Consider the following 19878-nt stretch of genomic DNA (forward strand, 5'->3'; position numbering starts at 1 on the left):
TCATTGCTCTTTTTTTTTATTCTCCCATCTCTCTTTCTTGATCTCCCCTTTCTCTGACTGTCCTCAGGCACCTTCACAGATTCCTCTTCTTCCATCTCCCCATTAAATATTCATCAGAGTAACTCATTTGTATCTACCTTTGGGGCTTCAGCCATCAGAGAATACTTTTAATTCCCCCATGTTGTCAATCTTAACCTTTCATCTGAGCTAAGGCTGCCCTTCTCCCCCTGGGTATCTCATAGGCAGTTCAAATAACTTCCATTCCCACCCTGCCTCCTCCTGCTCCAAAATGCAGACAATAAAATTAACATGCATCTCTAGAGTCCAAGTTACAAACCCCAAAGTCCCCTTAACTCTTCTCACTGCCTTTTCTCCCCTGTCCTGCTGGGCAACCAGCTCTATCGACCCCCAGCCCCAATCCTTAAACTCTGCCTCTGGGTCTTCTATTTCTTCTACCTGGAACACCTCAGGCAAATCCTGTACATTCTTATGAAAATCAGAACACAGGTTAACTTCACCTATTTTCTTCCTCCTCTAAGTTCCAGACATAATTGCTTCTTTATTCTGAACACAACTTGATGCCAGGTTTTTAGTGACTGACTTACATATATGCCTGAGTAGATGGTGAAACTTTTTTTTTTTAAGATTTTATTTATTTATTCATGAGAGACACAGAGAGAGAAAGAGAGGCAGAGACCCAGGCAGAGGGAGGAGCAGGCTCCACACAGGGAGCCCGACGTGGGACTCGATTCTGGGTCTCCAGGGTCACGCCCTGGGCCGAAGGCAGGCGCTCAACCACCGAGCAACCCTGGTGTCCCGATGGTGGAATTCTTGAGGGCAGGTCTGTGTCTTTGTTGTTGTTTTCTGATCACTGAGTCTAACCTGCGACTGACGTTCTAGGCGATTAAAAACTATTTTATAGGAATGAATGCATGAATAAATGAGTGAACTGGCAATAAGAATGTCTTCAATTGCATGCTTTCAGAGATCAGTGGTAAGGAGCCTTTGAGGTAGGGATCCCTGGGTGGCGCAGCGGTTTAGCGCCTGCCTTTGGCCCAGGGCGCGATCTTGGAGACCCGGGATCGAATCCCACGTCGGGCTCCCGGTGCATGGAGCCTGCTTCTCCCTCTGCCTGCTTCTCCCTCTGCCTGTGTCTCTGCCTCTCTCTCTCTCTGTGTGTGTGTGTGTGACTATCATAAATGAATAAAAAAACTTAAAAAAAAAGGAGTCTTTGAGGTAAAAGGACAATAACTCGGTATGAAAACGCTAACTTTATGTAACCAAGTAGGCAACACGTACTCCAACATATACCTAACTCTGGAAAGAGGGCAATTGCTGTGCATCTTGGGGAGACTTTATTCTCAGGCTTTTCAGTTCTCCGCCACGCCAGCCCGGTCTTGGAAGGCCGCTATTACGTCAACCCTCCCGCGCTGCCCGATCCGGGACGGACAAGGAAGAGGAGCCCCGCCAGCAGCGCCGCGCGGGGCGCCCGGCCGGCAGCTCACAGTTAGTCCTTCTCCTTTCCCCTACCTCGTCCTCACTTTATATTCCAAGCCTTGGGAATTCATAGCATCTAAAGGGAATTCCTGCTTTAGGATTTCAATTTGAAGAAAATAACATCGCGAAGATTCCGATTAACCCTACGAACCCGTGACTCTCAAACCCAACGGAAAAACAGAAATCACGGGGTGGGGGGGGGAGCGGGGGAAATGGGGGAGGAGGGGAAAGGGGGGAGGGGACGGGGAGGGGCGCGGGGGGGGAGGCGGAGCAGACGCCTAAACAAGGCCGAGAAGAGGCCGTAGAAGGAAGCTCCGCTTCGGTCGGGCTTGTCTTTTCCCAGCAGCGGCAGGCGGCAGACGGCGGGCGGCGGGCGGCAGGCGGGAAGCTCTCCCTGCCGTCGCGGGTCAGCGTCCCGGCCCGGCCCCGCCGCCCGGCCTCCCGCCGCCCCGCCGCTTCCGCCCGGGTGCGCTGCGGGCGGTGGCCGCTGGGGGCGCCCCGGGCCCCGTGGAGCGGAGGCGGCGGCGGTCGGTCCGCAGGCTTCGCCTCTCCCGGCGCTCAGACGGGCGGCGGCGGCGGCGGCGGCGGGGCCGGGGCGGGGACCGCGGGGACGGCGGGGACGGCGCGGCGGGCTGCACACCCAGAGGGCGCCCTCCGCCCAGGCGAGCTGCAGCGCGACCGCTCCCCGCGTGCGGGCGGGGTCCGCGCCGCCGCGCTCCGGTCCGAGCTGCCGCGAGAGGCGGCGGCGGCGGCGGCCCCTGCCCCTGCCCCTGCCCTGCCGGCTCCGACCCCGACCCCGACCCCGGCCCCGGCCCCGGCCCCGGCCGGCCCCCGGCGCCCCCCGGCCGCGCCCCCGCGCGCAGCTCGCGGCCCCGGCCATGGGGCTGCGCGGGCCCGGGGCTCGGGAGAGCTGAGGCTGCGGCGCCGGGCCCCGCGCCCCCCGGGGCCGCCCCCGCCTCCCGCTCGCCGGCGTCTGGCGCTCGTGATGATGAAGAAGAAGAAGTTCAAGTTCAAGGTGGACTTCGAGCTGGCGGAGCTGTCCTCTGTGCCCGTCGTCAACGGGGTCCTCTTCTGCAAGATGCGGCTGCTGGACGGCGGCAGCTTCACGGCCGAGTCCCCCAGGTACGGCGCCCGCGCGTGGGCCCTGCGCCCCGGGGCTGCACCGCGCGCCCGGCCCCGGAGCCCCGCGCCCCGGGGGCGCGTCTGGAATCCGGCCGGAGCCTCTTGACCCGCGCGGCGCGCTCCGCGGACCGGCCCATCGCGCTGCGCTTGGCTCCCGCCCCCCGGGTTCCAGATGGTTCCCGGCATCTGCTCTTCCCTCCCAAATTCCCCGGGAACGGGAGCAGCGGCAGAAGGGGGACAATGCTTCTGCCTCTCCTAAGGCATTTCCATGTTTGTGAAATGCAAAGTGGGACTTGAATTGTTGCTTAAAACCAAAGCAAAAATACCCGAAGCTGCTTGAGTTCCGAGAGCCGTGGCCCCGAGCGGGACCCCGCGCTCCGGTCCTCGGGGCTCCGAAGGGACGCGGCCGGGGGCCTGGTCGGGCTCCGGGGTCGCGGGGGGCGGGCGCTGCGCCGCGGGGGGGGGGGGGCCGCACCTGCCGCCTCCCGCCGGGAGCCCCGGGCACTCGCAGGGAGGGGCGCTGGCAGGCGGCGCACTGAAGCCAGGGGCGATTGTCTTCCTGGACAGTTGAGGTCTCTTCGGTAGGTTGACAGGTTTACCCTAAGGTAAGGGTCTCTTAAGAAAATAGGAAATTGACAGATTTCTTTAAACAAAATTTTTAAGTTCCTGAGATCAAGGGAAGAGGTTAACCATTAATGCTTATTTTGCCTAAATTGACGACTCAGAGATTTTTTTTTCCCCTAAAGATATTCTGCTTCCTTTTTTATCTGTCATCCCTATGAGTGTAAAGGAAATAAGGTCAGCGAGTTGTGGAATTGGGGCCAGAAAATTATCTGCGGTGGCAACACTGAAGCCTCTAGAAGCCAGAAAACACAAATGGCCAGTTGGCCAAAGCAAAGGATGTATAAAGCATTATCGACCCTTAGAATTAGAAAACAGTTAGCCAAGGATACTTTTTAATATTAAACTGTGCTTCCAGATCTTTTCTGGCAATTCCACTAATTAATTACACTACAATCATTCTCTTTTTTAAAAGAGTTATTTATTTATGAGACAGAGGCAGAGGGAGAAGCAGGCTCCCTGCAGGGAGCCCTGCGAGGGTCTCCATCCTGGGTCTCCATCCTGGGTCTCCAGGGTCACGCCCTGGGCCGAAGGCAGCCACTAAACCGCTGAGCCATCCGGGCTGCCCCACTACAATCATTCTTAACACACTGGTAAGAGGACCGTGTAACTTAAAATGGTGCCGCGAATGTTGTACCAGCCCTTAAAGTGTTGGAAAGCCAAAGCCAATTCTTGAATGTCCCGTAGATACAAATGACTGTCCTTACCCTGTTTGCTGCAGGGTCCCACGCCCTGTTTCTGCCAGTTAGACCGGCTCTCTGGGTCAGTGGTGACACCTGGTGGTCAGGGTACTTCTCTCTTACCTCTTTGTCCCTCAGATTATTGATTTGGCTTCCTACTCAGAAATCAGGCATTCCAGTAATGCAGGCACTCATTTATTCAGCAAATACGTGTAGGTTGGGTCCTTTAACTGTATTATCTTATTTCATTTCCAGCAGCAAACCTATGAGGTAGGGATTCCCATTTTGTGGATGAATAAACTGAGACTCAGAAACTTTGACTTTCCCAAGGCCTGCACATCTGGTATGTGAAATGTCAAGATCTTGATACAGGTCTGCCTAATTTCAAATAGATTGATGCCGATGAAGGAGAAAATTAAGTGCTGTGCTGAGCGGGGAACTTCCTAATGGTTTTTACAAGCAAGGGGTATAATTTGATTTGTAATTTGCAAGAGTTGGAAAGGAAACAGCAAAGTATCCTGGGTTAAACGTACTCCTTTCTCTTCCAACAAAAAATATGGCCTTAATGAAAATCAGAAAGGTTAAGAATAGTGCTCTCTATAGCTGAACAAACAAACAAAAGCCCCTACAGTTTGGAGGGAAATTTTTCATAATAAGGAGCCTGTGCCTTATTAGAGGTGGTTGGTGTAAAACTGAGAGCAAGGATTTAGAATGAGACAGATCTGAACCTAAATCCCAACTCTACCATGATACACCAGGATGGGTTACTCAGCCTCTCAAAGTTTCTGGTTAAAATTGAAACCATCGCTGGCATATAGGGTTGTTGTGAGGGTTTAGTAAGATGATGTACTGAAAACAGCTATCACAATGCTCTAGCACCCAGTCAGCGTTTAAAGGGAAGACAAGGTGCTTATCCAAGAGGGTTTGCTTCGATTAAGATGTTGATACTTACCCTGACAACTGCAAAAGTGTTGGTTTGAAAAAGATACCTCATTTTACAAGGGGAAAAAAAGAAATAAAACTTGAAAGACCTAAAGGATGTGAATTATTTTTAAATTGCATAACTTTTAATTCTTGGATGCCAGTCTAGGCATTGCATCTCTAATTAAATGCTAGATTTTAATTTTTAAATAATAAGGAGTGCATGGGTGGCTGAATCGGTTAAGTGTCCCATCTTTTTTTTTTAAGATTTTATTTATTTATTCATGAGAGACACAGGCAGAGGAAGAAGCAGGCTCCATGCAGGGAACCCCACGCAGGACTCCAACCTGGGTCTCCAGGATCACACCCTGGCCTGAAGGCAGGGCTAAACTGCTGAGCCACCGGGCATGAGTGTCCCATTCTTGTTTAAGGCTCAAGTCATGGTCTCAGGGTCGTAAAATCCAGTCCGGAGTCCAGCTCCATGCTCAGCATGGAATCTGCTTGTCCCCTCCCTCTGCTTCAACCCCCCCAATAAATAAATAAATAAATAAATAAATAAATAAATAAATAAAATCTTTAAAATAAAAAACCCTGTTGCCACCCCCCCCAAAATAAACAAAACACTCTATGCCTTTTATATATGGTTAACACGGTAACATTTCTCCCATAAAAATATGAAATTAGGGCAGCCCAGGTGGCTCAGCGGTTTAGTGCTGCCTTCAGCCCAGGGCCTGATCCTGGAGACAAGGGATCGAGTCCCACATCGGGCTCCTGCATGGAGCCTGCTTCTCCCTCTGCCTGTGTTGTGTCTCTGCCTCTCTCTCTCTGTGTCTCTCATGAATGAATAAATAAAATCTTTTTTTTTTAAAGAAATTAACTGCATAGAAAAGGGTTAACATAGTGGACTCAAGACTGCTTTTCTCAGTAAGACCATTTTGCTGGCATCTGAGAATGGTGCCAGTTCTCTACACTGATGTAAAACTTCAGAGTGTTTCCTGTGCTTAGACTACAAACAATGTAATTTATGCTGAATACTTTCTAGGAGTCTTGAATTTTGGTCTGTACCAGCGGGAGGGTGCCTGTATGACCAGCCCCCAAATGAGCTTCCTTTGTAGATAACATATATTGTTCTAATTTGATGCTGGAGAAATTATGTTGTGGGTGACTCCACTGGGAGTCAAGCTTCCACTTGGTTTCCCATGACTTTGGTCCATGGACCTTTTAGCTTTACTGATTCTGCGTTGTTTCCTTCACTATAATAAATCTTAGACATAGGGCTACTGGCTGGTTCAGGGATAGAATATTAAACTCTTGATCTCAAGAGTTCAAACTCAGGGTTGTGAGTTTGAACCCCATGTTAGATGTAGAGATTACTCAAAAAACAAAACAAAACAAAACCACCATCTTAGACATGAGTCTGACTATGCTAAGTCCTAGGAGTCTTCCTAATGGATCCCTCAAACTGGGGATGGTCTTGGGGACCCCTGATACATGAATGTATGTAAAATAATAATTCATTTTTTTAGAGGAAAGCCTTAGAGGTACATCACAAATTAGAAATATATTTGACTTTACACAGAAACTAAAGAGGCAGATCATTCATTGCTCACCACACATTTACTGAGCACTTACCAGGTTTCAAGCTGTGTGGCAAGGGCTCTAAGAAGCACCACACATATAAAGGCCCATATGGGAATTAGCTCTACTTCATGAAATTAGATCAGAGATGTATAATTACTTGACAGTATGATTTAGTGCCTAATCAATGGGTCAGGCAATATGTGAGTGTTGTTGAAATTCTGCAGGTAAAGAATTTATGTGCAACTGTAATGATTACTGAAAACCACATGAGCTTTTCAACTGAGCATGCTGGGAAGGTGAATTTGCATTGACAAGGAAGGGAGGGTGAGAGGACAGCTTGAACCCATCATCAGTAGGAGCTGGTGATAGATCAGCCTGACTGCAGAGGGAATTCACATTGAATAGACGCAAAAGATAAAGGCTTTAAATGCCATTATAGTTTGCTTTCCGCTGCTTATAGGATAAAAGTCAATTTGAGATTATTGCACTACATCGTATTGTGGTTAAAGTGATACTTAAGCTGGCTAGCAGGCTGATGTTTTTCAGATCCAAGTGGGGATAGACTAGAAATGGGGAGACAGATTAGGAATCTGTTAAAGTAACTGAGGCAAGAGCTATTAAGAACCTGAATTTGGAGGTTTTTCATGTAAGTGGCTGATAAAATGATAATGCCTTGATGACATGACAGTAAAGAAGTCAGAAAGAATCTTTGTTTCATTTAGAAGAATCCAGTTTCTGCTGGAAAGGTATATTTAATGAAGAGGTTAGAAAAAAATATAAAGAATAGAAGGTGTTTATTTGTAATAAGTGTTATTAAAATTGTCAGGTTTTATATACCATAGTTAATAAAACATTCAGAAAATACATTGTATGATTAGAGTAATATAATAAACTGAAACCAAATTATTGCCTAATAAAATATTTTTGAACCTTCAAAAAGAAAATTACACTATTGAAATTTTTAAAGTACGTAGTCCTTTTGTAAAAGCATTTAAATCTCTTTTGAGTTGTGTTAAAACTGTCAGAACAGGTTTCATTTCTGGTCTGTTTTAATAAAGTAATAAGAAAATTTTCCTGTATTTTTAGGATTTCCAAATTTGCCCTTTTTGTTCATCTTTTTTTGTGCTCATAGCTAAATACTTTTCTAAGTTTCACATGAGCTTGTGGCAAAAACCATGTGAATTCAGGGAGTGTCCAGGAAGCTAATGAGCACATCTGTGTAGTGGATCTTTTACTTTGTAAACAAGCTGAAGGGATTTCTTCTTTGGCCAGAATATGTCTTCATGTTTTCAAGATTTTAGCTCCTGCACATTTGTGTACTTATTTTTAGTAACTTTTTTCCTTATTATAAAACTAATATAGGTTCTTATGGAAAAACTTAGAAAATAGAAAAGAAAAAAGAAAAAAAAATTGCATATGAAAGGCCAACTGGAAATAATTACTATAATATTTTGATGGATAACATGGGAGTTTTTATTGATCCATACACACATGCACCACACATACACACCGTCCTATACCTTCCTGCACACACATTACATTTTTAAAATCCACAATAGTGGGTATCTGGGTGGCTCAGCATTTGGAACGTCTGCCTTCAGCTCGGGTTGTGATCCTGGGGTCCTGGGATCAAGTCCCACATAGGGCTCCCTTTAGGGAGCCTGCTTCTCCCTCTGCCTATGTCTCTGCCTTGCTCTGTGTGCCTCTCATGAATAAAAAAATAAAATAAAATCAAAAAAGGTATCCTAATGTACTTAACATATTTTCTCACTTAATGAATCTTTCCATATCACTATGTGTTCAATTATTCAATTATTTTGTAAAAATAATTTTTAATAGTTGCATGCCATTCCATTGTATGGATTTCCATGGTTTATTGAACTATGCCTCTCTTGAAATAGTCTTTATGCTATCTTTTTAATTAATACTTTTATGAACACACTACAGTAAACATCATTATAGCCAAATTTTGTGCACATCCATTATTATTTTTTAGGATTAATACTTACATAGAAATGGAATTGTTGAGTCAAAGAGCATGTAGATTTCTAATGCCCTTGATAGATATTACCAACTAGCCCTTTAGTTCATTAAATTGACTTTTTAAGATAAAAAACTACTGATTGGGGCCCCTGGGTGGCTCAGTGGTTGAGAATCTGCCTTCAGCTCAGGACATGATCCTGCAATCCCGGGATAGAGTCCCTCACTGGGCTCTCCACGGGGAGCCTGCTTCTCCCTCTGCCTATGTCTCTGCCCCATCTCTCTCTTTCATGAATAAATAAATAATAAAAAACTTTTTAAAAATCACTAATAAAATTAGCAAATATAAAAAATAACCAGTATTAGAAAATGCTGTTTGACCATCTCATAAGGAATTATTTTTTCATGTGTAATTCACATACATAATCCCCTTCACCCATTTCATACGCTCCCAACCAGTCTTCTTTCTGGCAACCATGAATCTGTTCCCTATGAGTCTCAATTTTGTTTTGTTTATAGATTCAACATGTAAGTGAAATGGTGGATAAGTGAAATACCAAATGTATGGTATTTGTCTTTCTCTGACTTATTTCACTTATTATTTTTTTTATTTTTTTAAATTTATTTATGATAGAGAGAGAGAGAGAGGCAGAGACACAGGCAGAGGGAGAAGCAGGCTCCATGCGGAGAGCCTGATGTGGGACTCGATCCAGGGTCTCCAGGACCACGCCCTAGGCTGCAGGCGACGCTAAACCGCTGCGCCACTGGGGCTGCCCGACCATTTGTCTTTTTAATCTCTATTTCATTTATGTCCACTCTGATAGTCACACAGATAGAGAGAGGCAGAGACATAGGCAGAGGGAGAAGCAGGCTCCATACACCGGGAGCCCAACGTGGGATTCGATCCCAGGTCTCCAGGATTGTGCCCTGGGCCAAAGGCAAGCGCTAAACCGCTGCGCCACCCAGGGATCCCCACTCTGATCTTTATTATTTTCTTCTTTCTACTAAATTTGGGCTTCATTTGTTGTTCTTGGTTTTTAGGTGTAAAAATAAATTGTTTATTTAAGATTTCTCTTATTTCTTGAGGTATTGCTATGAACTTCCCCTCTCTGAACAACTTTTACTGTATCACATAGATTCTGGTATGTTGTATTTCTTTAGGTATTTTCTTATTTCTCCTTTGATTTCTTCAGTGATCTGGTAGTTGTTTGGTAACCTGCTGTTTAATCTCCATGTACTTAGAGTTTTTCTGGTTTTCTTTTTCATCTGAGAGAGTGTGTAAGAGAGCACAAGCCAGGGGAAGAGCAGAGGGAGAGGGAGAAGCAGGCTCCCCACTGAGCAGGGAGCCTGATGTGGGGCTCAATCCCAAACCCCTGAAATCATGGCCTGAACCGAAGGCAGAGGCTTACCCAACTGAGCAACCCAGGCACCCCTCCAGTTTTCTTCTTGTGATTTCTAGTTTCATACCATTGTGGTCAGAAAAGGTAACATGCTATTATTCTAGTCTTCCTGAATTTATTGCGACTTGTTTTATAGCCTAAAATGTGATTGATCCTGGAGAATGTTTCACGTGTACTTGAGAAGAATGTGTATTCAGATGCTTTTAGATGGATGTATATATCTATTAAGTCCATCTGGTCTAATGTGTCATTTAAGGCTAATATTTCCTTATTGATTTTCTATCTGGGTGATCTATCCATTGATGTATGTGGGGTGTTAAAATATAATTGTATTGCTATCAGCTTCACTCTTCGAGTCTGTTAATGTTTGCTTTAGATATGATGATGCTTCTATGTTGGGTGCATTTATATTTATAAATGTTACATCTTCTTGCTGGACTATGCCCTTAAACGTTTTTGTTATAAATAGACTATTTTGGGTTTTTTTAAGATTTTATTTATTTATTCATGAGACACAGAGAAAGAGGCAGAGACACAGGCAGAGGGAGAAGCAGACTCCATGCAGGGAGCCCGACGTGGTACTTGATCCCGAGACTCCAGGGCCATGCCCTGGGCAGAAGGCACCAAACCGCTGAGCCATCCAGCTCTTCTGACCTGCAAAGTTTCTGCTGATAGCCTTTTGGGGTTTCCCTTGTACATAACAATTTTGTTTTTCTTTTGCTGCTTTTAAGATTCTCTCTTTAACTTCTGACATTTTTATCATAATGTATCTTGGTAGCTCTCTTTGGCTTCATTGTATTTGGAACTCTCCTAGACCTGAATGTCTGTTTCCTTCCCTAGGTTAGGGAAGTTTTCAATCATATTTCTTCCAGTAAGTGTTCTGCCCCTTACTCTCTTTCTTCCCCTTATGGGACTCCTAAAATACAAATGGTATTCCACTTGATGTTGTCCTAGACATTCCTTAAATTATCTTCACCTTTTAAATTCTTGTTTCTGGGGACACCTTGGTGGCTCAACGGGTTAAGCATCTGCCTTCAGCTCAGGTCATGATCCCAGGGTCCTGGGATTGAGCCCCACATGGGGCTCCCTGCTCAGTGGGGAGTCTACTTCTCTCTTCCTCTGCCCCTCCCTCTGCTCATACTCTCTCTCACTTGCTCTATCTCAAATAAATGAATAACATCTTTTAAAAATAAATAAATTCTTGTTTCTGTTTGCTGCTATATCTGAGTGAGTTCCATTGCCTTATCTTCTAGCTTATGAATCCATAGTTCTACTTCATCCAGTCTACTGTTGAAACCCTATGGTATATTTTTCAGTTCAGCTATTGTGTTCTTCAGCTCTGTGACTTCTGTTTGTACTTTTTTTTTATGTTTCCTATCTCTTTTTTTAAAAAGATTTGATTGATTGATTGATTGATTGATTGATTCATGAGAGACACAGAGAAAGAGGCAAAGGGAGAAGCAGGCTCCCTGCAAGGAGCCTGATGTGGAACTCGATTCCAGGACCCTGGGATCACAACCTGAGCCAAATGCAGACCCTCAACCACTGAGCCACCCAGGTGCCCCTGTTTTCTATCTTTTTGTTGAAGTTCTTTCTCACTGTGTTTACCCATTCTTCTGAGTTTGGTGAACATCTTCATGGCCTTTACTTTTAATTTTTTATCAGGTGAATTACGCCTGTATCATTAAGGCCTTTTTCTGAGGTTTTGTCTTGTTTTTTTATTTGAAACATTTTTCTGTTTCCTTATTTTACTAGACTCTCTGTGTTTGTTTCTGTGTATTAGGTGAAATAGCTTACCTTTCTATCTTGAAGGAGTAACCTTGTGTAAGTGATGATCCTTCTCATTCAAATTTGCCCTAACTCTTGGCTGTCTCTCAAACCTTTATGACTGTCTAAGCCACCTGATTTAGTCCTGATATGCCCCTATTGTTGAGGTTGTGCCAAGACCTATTAGTGAGTGATCCAAGGGGAGGAATCTCATTTAGTACCTAGTTTGGAAGCCAGGCAGGAGTTTTTACAGTTTGCAAATATACACAATCCTGTGGAGCTTCCTCCACAGCTTATTAGCTTCCAGACCAGGAGATCTTGAGTACCGCCTGAGCAACAGTTGTAAAAATCTAGGAAGGCTCATTGAGCTGTAGCAAGGCTAGTAGGATGCACAAAGATGGTATTTCCCTGCTTACATCCCTGGGTATGCCTCCTTAGCTTCTATATCTAGATACGTGGGAAACATGAAGCCTGTCCCTTAGACTAAAGCTCCAGTCTAAGTAAATAGGCCTTTTTTTTATAAGAAAACTAGGGTTCTGTTTTTGTCTGCTGTCTTTGTTGTGTCCAGGGCAAGGTGGCCTGCCAAGAACTGTCTTTTGGACTGTTACGGTCCTGTGGAGCTCAGAATACCAGTCCTCTTGGCCACCAGGCTCAGACAATCAATGGATGTCCCCTATATAGGTTGCTATATAGATGGCACATGCCCACTGGCTTTAGTAAAGGAGCTAGAAGGTTTGGTGTCAGGGTTGGACATGTTCCCCAGCTTTAGTAAAGCAGTGGGAAAATGTCTTGACTTAATGGACTCATATGATTTAGAAATGTAGCAAGAGAGTGAATGCCTTGTCTGTACATGCACTGACTTTAGGCTTGGGAGGGGAAAGATGCCCCAACTACTCACGCTTGTCAGCCCCAACCCGGGAGTAGGGGACGGTTGCAACCAGTCTGCAGCCAGGGCTGGCACACCTTAGCTAAGGAGCAGGAGAACTCCACAACTGTGCTCCCTGGTCTCAGCAGGTGCCACGACTGCTCACCCAACCCATCCCAGCTAGGCATTCAGAGGGTACCGCATCTAGTGTCACCCACCTGTGGTAGTAGGTAGTGTGGAGAGTGCAACAGTGGTGTCTGCCAGTGCCTTCATATCTGGGAAGCATCTAAAGCATTCTAGAAGCATCCTCTACTCTGGTCAGTACCCCCAGATCAGCAGATGAATCTCTCTCACACAGAACCTTGCCTCTTTCTAAACTGCTGTTTTTTCATACAGTCTCAAGGTGAGTAGGACTATATGTGAGCCCCCCAAGAGGGGAATCTCAGTTTCCTAGAACACTTTGGGACCCCCAGATATCAGTCCTATTGGTTTTACACACCAGACATTCTGTGGGCTCATCTTCATGGTTCAGATCCCAGGGACTAGTTGCCCATTGTGGAGCACCAACCCCTAACTCCTCCCTCCCTATTATGTCACCACACCAGAAGTGAGTTTTGTGTGTGTGTGTGTGTGTGTGTGTGTGTGTGTGTGTGAGAGAGACTATCTCTCTGCCTCTCCTACTCATCTTGATGTGTTCTTTTTTCCTTTTGTTGTGAAGAGTACTTCATCTAGTTTTTAGATCTTTATCAGAGAAAGGATTCATATGTACCATAGATTTGGTATATCTCTAGGAGGAGGTGAGTTCAGGATCTTCCTAGGCTCTCATCTTGGATTCTCCCACCACCCCACTCACAGAATTTTTTTTTACCTCATTTTTTTTAAAATTCCAGTGTAATTAGCATATACTGCTATATTAGTTTCAGGTATAGAATATAGTGCTTCAACAATTCTATACATTACTCAGTGCTTATCATGATAAGTGTACTCTTAATTCCCTTTACCTATTTCCCCACTCACTTCCCCTTAGTAACCACTAGTTTGTTCTCTATATTTAAGACTCTGGGTTTTGGGTTTTTTTTTTTTTTTGGTCTCTTTTTTCTTTGTTCGTTTGTTTTATTTCTTAAATTCTACATATAAGTTAAATCATATAGTATTTGTCTTTTTTCTGACTGACTTATTTCACATTATACTGTCTAGATATATCCATGTTGTTGCAAATGGCAAAATGTCATTCTTTTTTTATAGCACACACATACACCGCATCTTCTTTATCCATTCATCAATTGATGGACATTTGGACTGTTTCCGTAATTTGACTATTGTAAATAAAGCTGCAGTAAACCTAAGGGTGCATATATCCTTTCAAATTAGTGTTCTCACATTCTTTGGGTAAATACCCAGTAGTGCAATAACTGGATCATGTGATAGTACTATTTTTGATATTTTGAGGAACCTCTATACTCTCTTTCATATTGGCTGCAGCAGTTTGCATTGTCACCAACAGTGCACTAAGGTTCTTTTTTCTCCACACCTCACCAATACTTGTTTCTTGTGTTTTTTAGTTTACCCATTTTGACAGGTGTGAGATGGTATCTCATTGTGGTTTTGATTTGCATTTCCCTGATGAGTGATGTTAAGCATCTTTTCATGTGTCTTTTGGCTATCTGTATGTTCTTTGGAGAAATGTCTTTTCATGTCTTCTGCCCATTTTAATTGGATTATTTGGGATAACTGAATTGTGTAAGTTCTTTATATATTTTTGATACTAGCCACTTATCAGATATATTATTTGTAGATATCTTTTTCCATTCAGTACATTGTCTTTTGTTTGGTTGATTGTTTTCTTTGTTGTGCAGAAGCTTTTTGTTTTGATGTAATACTAATAGTTTATATTTGCTTTTGTTTTCCTTGTCTTAGGAAGCAGTCTAGAAAAATGTTGCTACAGTTGATATCAAAGAAATTACTGCCTGTGTTCTCTTCTAGGGTATTTATGGTTTCAGGTCTCACATTTAGGTCTTTAATCCATTTTGAGTTTATTTTTGTGTATGGTGTAAGAAAGTGGTTCATTTTCATTCTTCTGTATGTAACTGTCTAATTTAACCAACACCATTAGTTGAAGAGACTGTCTTTCTCCTATTGCATATTCTTGCCTCCTTTGTTGAAGATTAATTGGTCATATAATCACGGGTTTATTTCTGGGTTCTCTTCTGTTCCATTGATTTGTCCATTTTTATCCGGGCTTTAATTACTCTTGATACTGTTTTGATTACTGTAGCTTTGTAATACATCCTGGTATCTGGGGTGATATTCCCAGTTTTGTTCTTCTTTTCAAAATTACTTTGGCTATTCAGGATCTTTTGTGGTTCCATATAAATTTTAGGATTGTGTTAAATCTGTTGATTGCCTTGTGTAGTATGGATGTTTTAACAGTGTTTTTTCTCTCCGTCCATGAGCATGGAATATCTTTCCATTTGTTTGTATCATCTTCAATTTCTTCCATCATTGTTTTAGAGTTTTCAGAGTGCATGTCTTTCACCTCACTGGTTAAGTTTATTCCTAGGTATTTTATTTTGTTGGGTGCATTTATAAATGGGATTTTCTTAATTTATTTTCTTTATTATTAGTGTATTTAAATGCAGTGGGTCTCTGTATATTGATTTTGTATCCTGCAATTTTACTGAATTCATTTATCAGTTCTGGTAGTTTTTTAGTGGAATCATTAAGATTTTCTGTGTATAGTATCATGTCATCTGCAAATAGTGACATTTTACTTCTTCCTTACCAATTTGGATGCCTTTTATTTCTTGTCTGATTGCTATGGCTAGGACTTTCAGTACTTTGTGGAATACAAGTGGTATTGCCCTTGTCTCGTTCCCGAGCTTAGGGAGAAAGCTTTCAGCTTTTCGCCATTGAGTATGTATCACAGACTTCTTTATACCCTGACCAGAAATGGGGTCATCTATTCATATATTACAATACAATATTATAATAATGGTAGCTAACGTTTTTTGTACTCTTTTCCCATGTACCATGTAACTTTTCCCAGGTACCATGTAACTTTTCTAAGCCTTTATATCCTCAGAATACCCCTAGTAGGAAGTTACTGTTATTACATTATGAATGTTACTACTTTCATCATATACTTGAGGAAACAGAAGTACAGAGAGGCATTGAAAGTTATGCAGTTAGTAAGCAGCAGAGGTAGGAGGTAGAGTATACTCTTGATCACTAAATTTTGATGTCTTTCAAATTTTATGTTACATATTTTCTCATTTTTATGTTTTAACAAAACTGTAGGTAAATATATATGGTATGACTTCTTCTGAAAGCTAGACCCAGAAAACTGGTTCCCATATGTGACACCACTAAACAGGTCCCTTTAGATTTCCCCCCAAATTACTGTATATCAAACATGAGAAACAAACTATTCATGCATATGCTTTTTTTCCCCCCAAGATGTGACATTCCAGTTGGAAGTCCTCAATGCTCAATCTCATTACTGGGTAGTTGTGCCTTATAAAAATAATATTAATGCCATTTTATACCAGTAAGTTGATATTCACTATTATATCACTAAGTCTTGCAGAGTAAGCAGTTTATAATTATATTTATTGAAAGAATACAGGATGCCTGGGTGGCTCAGTGGTTGAGCATCTGCCTTTGGCTCAGGGTATGCTCCTAGGGTCCCGGGATCAAGTCCCACATTGGGCTTCCTGCAGGGAGCCTGCTTCTCCCTCTACCTATGTCTCTACCTCTCTGTCTCTCATGAATGAATAAATTAAAAATCAAGAAAGAAGAAAGGAAGGAAGAAAGAAAGAAGGAAAAGGAAAAGAGATATTTGTAGAGAAGATCTGTTGTAGCTTTGCTAAAGATGACAATAACACAGAGACCCCTAAATTAAATATATGGGGAAGTCATTTGGGGAAGTATATGCTGTTGTACATAGCTTATAAAGCATTAATGTTCAGTTTGGGGTATCAGCCTTTGAGAGATACTGTCAAATAGAGATCTAGAGAAATATATTAAGACCCTGAGAAATCTGGGGTGCCTGGGTGGTGCAGAGCTGGTTAAGCATCTGACTCTTGGTTTCAGCTCAGGTTGTGTTCTCAAGGTCTTGAGATCGAGCCCCACATCTGGTTCTGAACTCAGCATAGAATCTGCTCTTTTCCCTCTCTCTCTGTCCCTTTCTGCCCCTCGCTTGCTCTCAAATAAATAAATAAATAAATATTTTAAAAAGATTCTGAGGAATCTTGAATTTTGAGGTGAGTCTCAAGAGAAAGATGATAGTCTTCAAAATCTAAAACAAAAAATGTATGTGTGTATTTTACATTCTTAATTTTATTTAATTCTTATAAAGTCCCTTTTATAGAAGTGTTACCTCCTTTTGGGTTAGGTGCTGTAATGCATATATTAAAAAATAATAAATGACTTAAAAGAAGTAGAATTTTATTTCTCTCTTATATGAATTCCAAGTGATGTGGTGGCTCTGCTCTGTCAAGCTGTCAGGGGCCCTGGCTTTATCTTGTTGCTCTGTCATGCCTAAGGTATTGTTCTCATCCACAGGGACTAAGTTAGTTCACCCCACATCTGAATTCTAGCCACTAAAGAGAAGGGAAGGGGAAGGGGAGGTCCCTAATGCCCAGAGCCCATTGACCAGAACTTAAGCAGAAAGCCACATCCAGCCCCAAGAAGGGTTAAGAAATATAGTTTTTCCTGGATGTCCATGGGCCCAGAAAAGGATTCAATTATGATAAAGAAAAGGGGAGGATAGATATGAGGAGACAGGCTCTGTCACAACACTGTTTTGTTCGTTTGAAGTAGAGTCCATGCCCAGCATGGAGCCCAACATGGGGCCAAACTCACAACCCTGAGATCAAAACCTGAGCTGAGATCAAGAGTCAGATGCTTAACTTACTGAGCCACCCTGGCACCCCTGTCAACATCACTGTTTTAGAATTGAGACAATTGATCCTCAAAAGAGCACATAATTTCTTGAAGGTCACAAATCAATTAAATGAAAGATATTTAAAAGACTGTCCCATGAAGAGGGAATAGGCGTATGCAGGGTGCATCTGAGGGCACAGCCTAAGACTAGTGGGGAAGTGTTAAAGAAGGCATATCTCTATCCAGTATATGAGAAAAGTAATCTCGAGGGACGCCTGGGTGCTTGGTGGTTGATCGTCTGCCTTCAGCTCAGGGCGTGATGCTGGAGTCCCAGGATTGAGTCCTACATCAGACTCCCTGCATGGAGCCTGCTTCTCCCTCTGCCTGTGTCTCTGCCTCTCTTTGTGTGTCTCTCATGAATAAATAAATAAAACCTTTACAGAAAAAGAAAAAGAAAAATAATCCCTAATATTTAGAAGAGAGTTCAGTAGTGAATTAGCTACCTCAGTACCCTGTCCATTTGTCAGTGACATCCTTTATTAGAAGGCTTGGTGACTTAGATGATTCTCATGGCTCTTTCTGACTCCAGAATTCTATGATTAGGCTTTCAGTTGTATTTCCTGATACCGCTCTTCCTAAATCTCCCTTTTTAGCCAAGACTGGTCAGTTATGGTAGCCAGATGTTCATGTGTTTCTGTCTCCGTGGTACTCTCTCCTTTTCCCACCTCTTCACCATTCTTGTAGTTGATTCGAATTCCAGCCATTCCTCAAGAGCTAAATCAAATGTTTCATCGGCTTTATGCCCGTACCTGTCCCAACCTACAATCCACCCACTGCTTTCCTGCAATGTTTACACATACGATGTCCTTAATAAATGTTGGTTATCTGTTGAATGAATGAAATCTCGCCTCACTGTCCCACTCAGATTTCACCTCTAACTCAATTCCTCTAGTTCTTGTTTGTACCTACCAGTGATTTTACCCGATTTGTTCTTTCAATTGCCTTTATGAAAATTTCCATGCAGTGTAAAATTTTCAGTTGTAAAAATAAATACAAGAAAAGGTAGAAACAAGTGTTTGACTGTTTTGGGGGGATGGGGGTGGAGGGCAGGGGAATGTCATGAAAGAGAATTCCTTAGCAAGGTTTTGAAAAAAGTCTAGCTGGAGAAGGAAATGAAATGATAGAATAGTACATATACACAGTGGCAAGGAAGAGCAGCATGGTGTATACTGGGAGCACTCTGAATATAGGTTTACCTGGCTATCAGAACATAGAGCATTCCTATGAAATCTTTCGTAAGCCAATGGCATAGAGTAACAAACTTCCCCTTCCAAAAGTTCACATTACACACCACTTCACATTTAGGAAAGATCTACCTTGTGATAACAACTTTTTTTATGAAAGCAAAAATCCAGGCAGCCCAGGTGGCTCAGCAGGCTTTATAAAAAAAAAAAAAGCAAAAATCCTTTTCAGATTTCTTTCAGTTAGCAGGCACTAATGTAAGTCTTCCCTACATGTGAAGTGATACAACACAGACTTCCAGAAAGTAAGGAATACCAGTGTGTGGGATTTTTCACCCTTATTGTGGTTCCTCTTTCTGAAGTTTCAGTTACCAGAGGTCAACTGCATAAGGAAACAGATGATCCTCCTTCTGACGTATGGTCAGAAGGCCAGTAGTAGTCTAAGGCTATATCACAATGCCTATGTCATTTGCCTCACTCATCACAGACATTTCATCATCTCACACCATCACAAAAAGAAGGATGACTACAATACAATATTTTACTTTTTTTATTTATTTTTTACAGTACAATATTTTAGGAGACCACATTCACGTAACTTTTGTTATGGTATGTTAGAATTGTTCTGTTTCATTATTAATTATCTTTTTCAATCTCTTACTATGCCTAATTTATATATTAAACTTTATCATAAGTATTTATGCATAGGAAACAATATAGTACACTTAGGGTTCAGTATTATCTACTGGGAGTCTTGGAACATATCCCCCACAGATGAGGGGAAGGGTGGTACTATAACTGTATATTACTGCTGACACATAAAGAGAGGGTGAGAGAATAGTCTCTACAAGGAGTCTGGACTTAATTTTGATACTGTAGGATCTACAGAGCCAAAATCAGAAGAGTGACTTATGCAAAGTTAGTAGGTTGGCTTAAGGCTGGAATTTAAGAGAATTCTTATTTGATGACCTTAGCTTTCTCAGTAGCAACCGAAAAGGGGAGAAATAAGGAACATGAGGATAACGATAAAAGATCGGAAAAGCTTCTATGAGTGATGAAAGAGAAAGATGACCAAAGACAAAGCCAAAAGACCCAATTGGAAATTAAAACATGAATTTTAGGGGCACTTGGGTAGCTTAGTCAGTTAAGCATCCTGCCTCTTGATTTCAGCTCAGGTCATGTTCTCAGGGTTGTGAGATCAAGCCCTGCATCGGGCTTTGTACTGAGCATAGAGCCTACTTAAGAATATCTCTCTCCCTCTGCCCCTTCCCCCAAGCTCTCTTGCTCTCTCTCAAAAAAAAAAAAAAAAAAAAAAAAAC

General features: G+C 42.8%; 1 protein-coding gene across 1 annotated transcript in view; it reads left to right on the forward strand.

Moving 5' to 3' along the window:
• Positions 1-2383: 2383 nt before the first annotated feature.
• The window catches only part of EEIG2 (EEIG family member 2), an 83136-nt gene continuing 65641 nt past the window's right edge, over positions 2384-19878 (forward strand). The window contains exon 1 of the mRNA XM_055341153.1: positions 2384-2619. Coding sequence (XP_055197128.1) covers positions 2483-2619 — 137 coding nt within the window. The 5' untranslated portion in view covers positions 2384-2482. The remainder of the gene's footprint in view (positions 2620-19878) is intronic.

Source organism: Nyctereutes procyonoides, unplaced genomic scaffold (assembly GCF_905146905.1).
Source record: "Nyctereutes procyonoides isolate TBG_1078 unplaced genomic scaffold, NYPRO_anot_genome, whole genome shotgun sequence".
Lineage (NCBI taxonomy): Eukaryota > Metazoa > Chordata > Mammalia > Carnivora > Canidae > Nyctereutes > Nyctereutes procyonoides.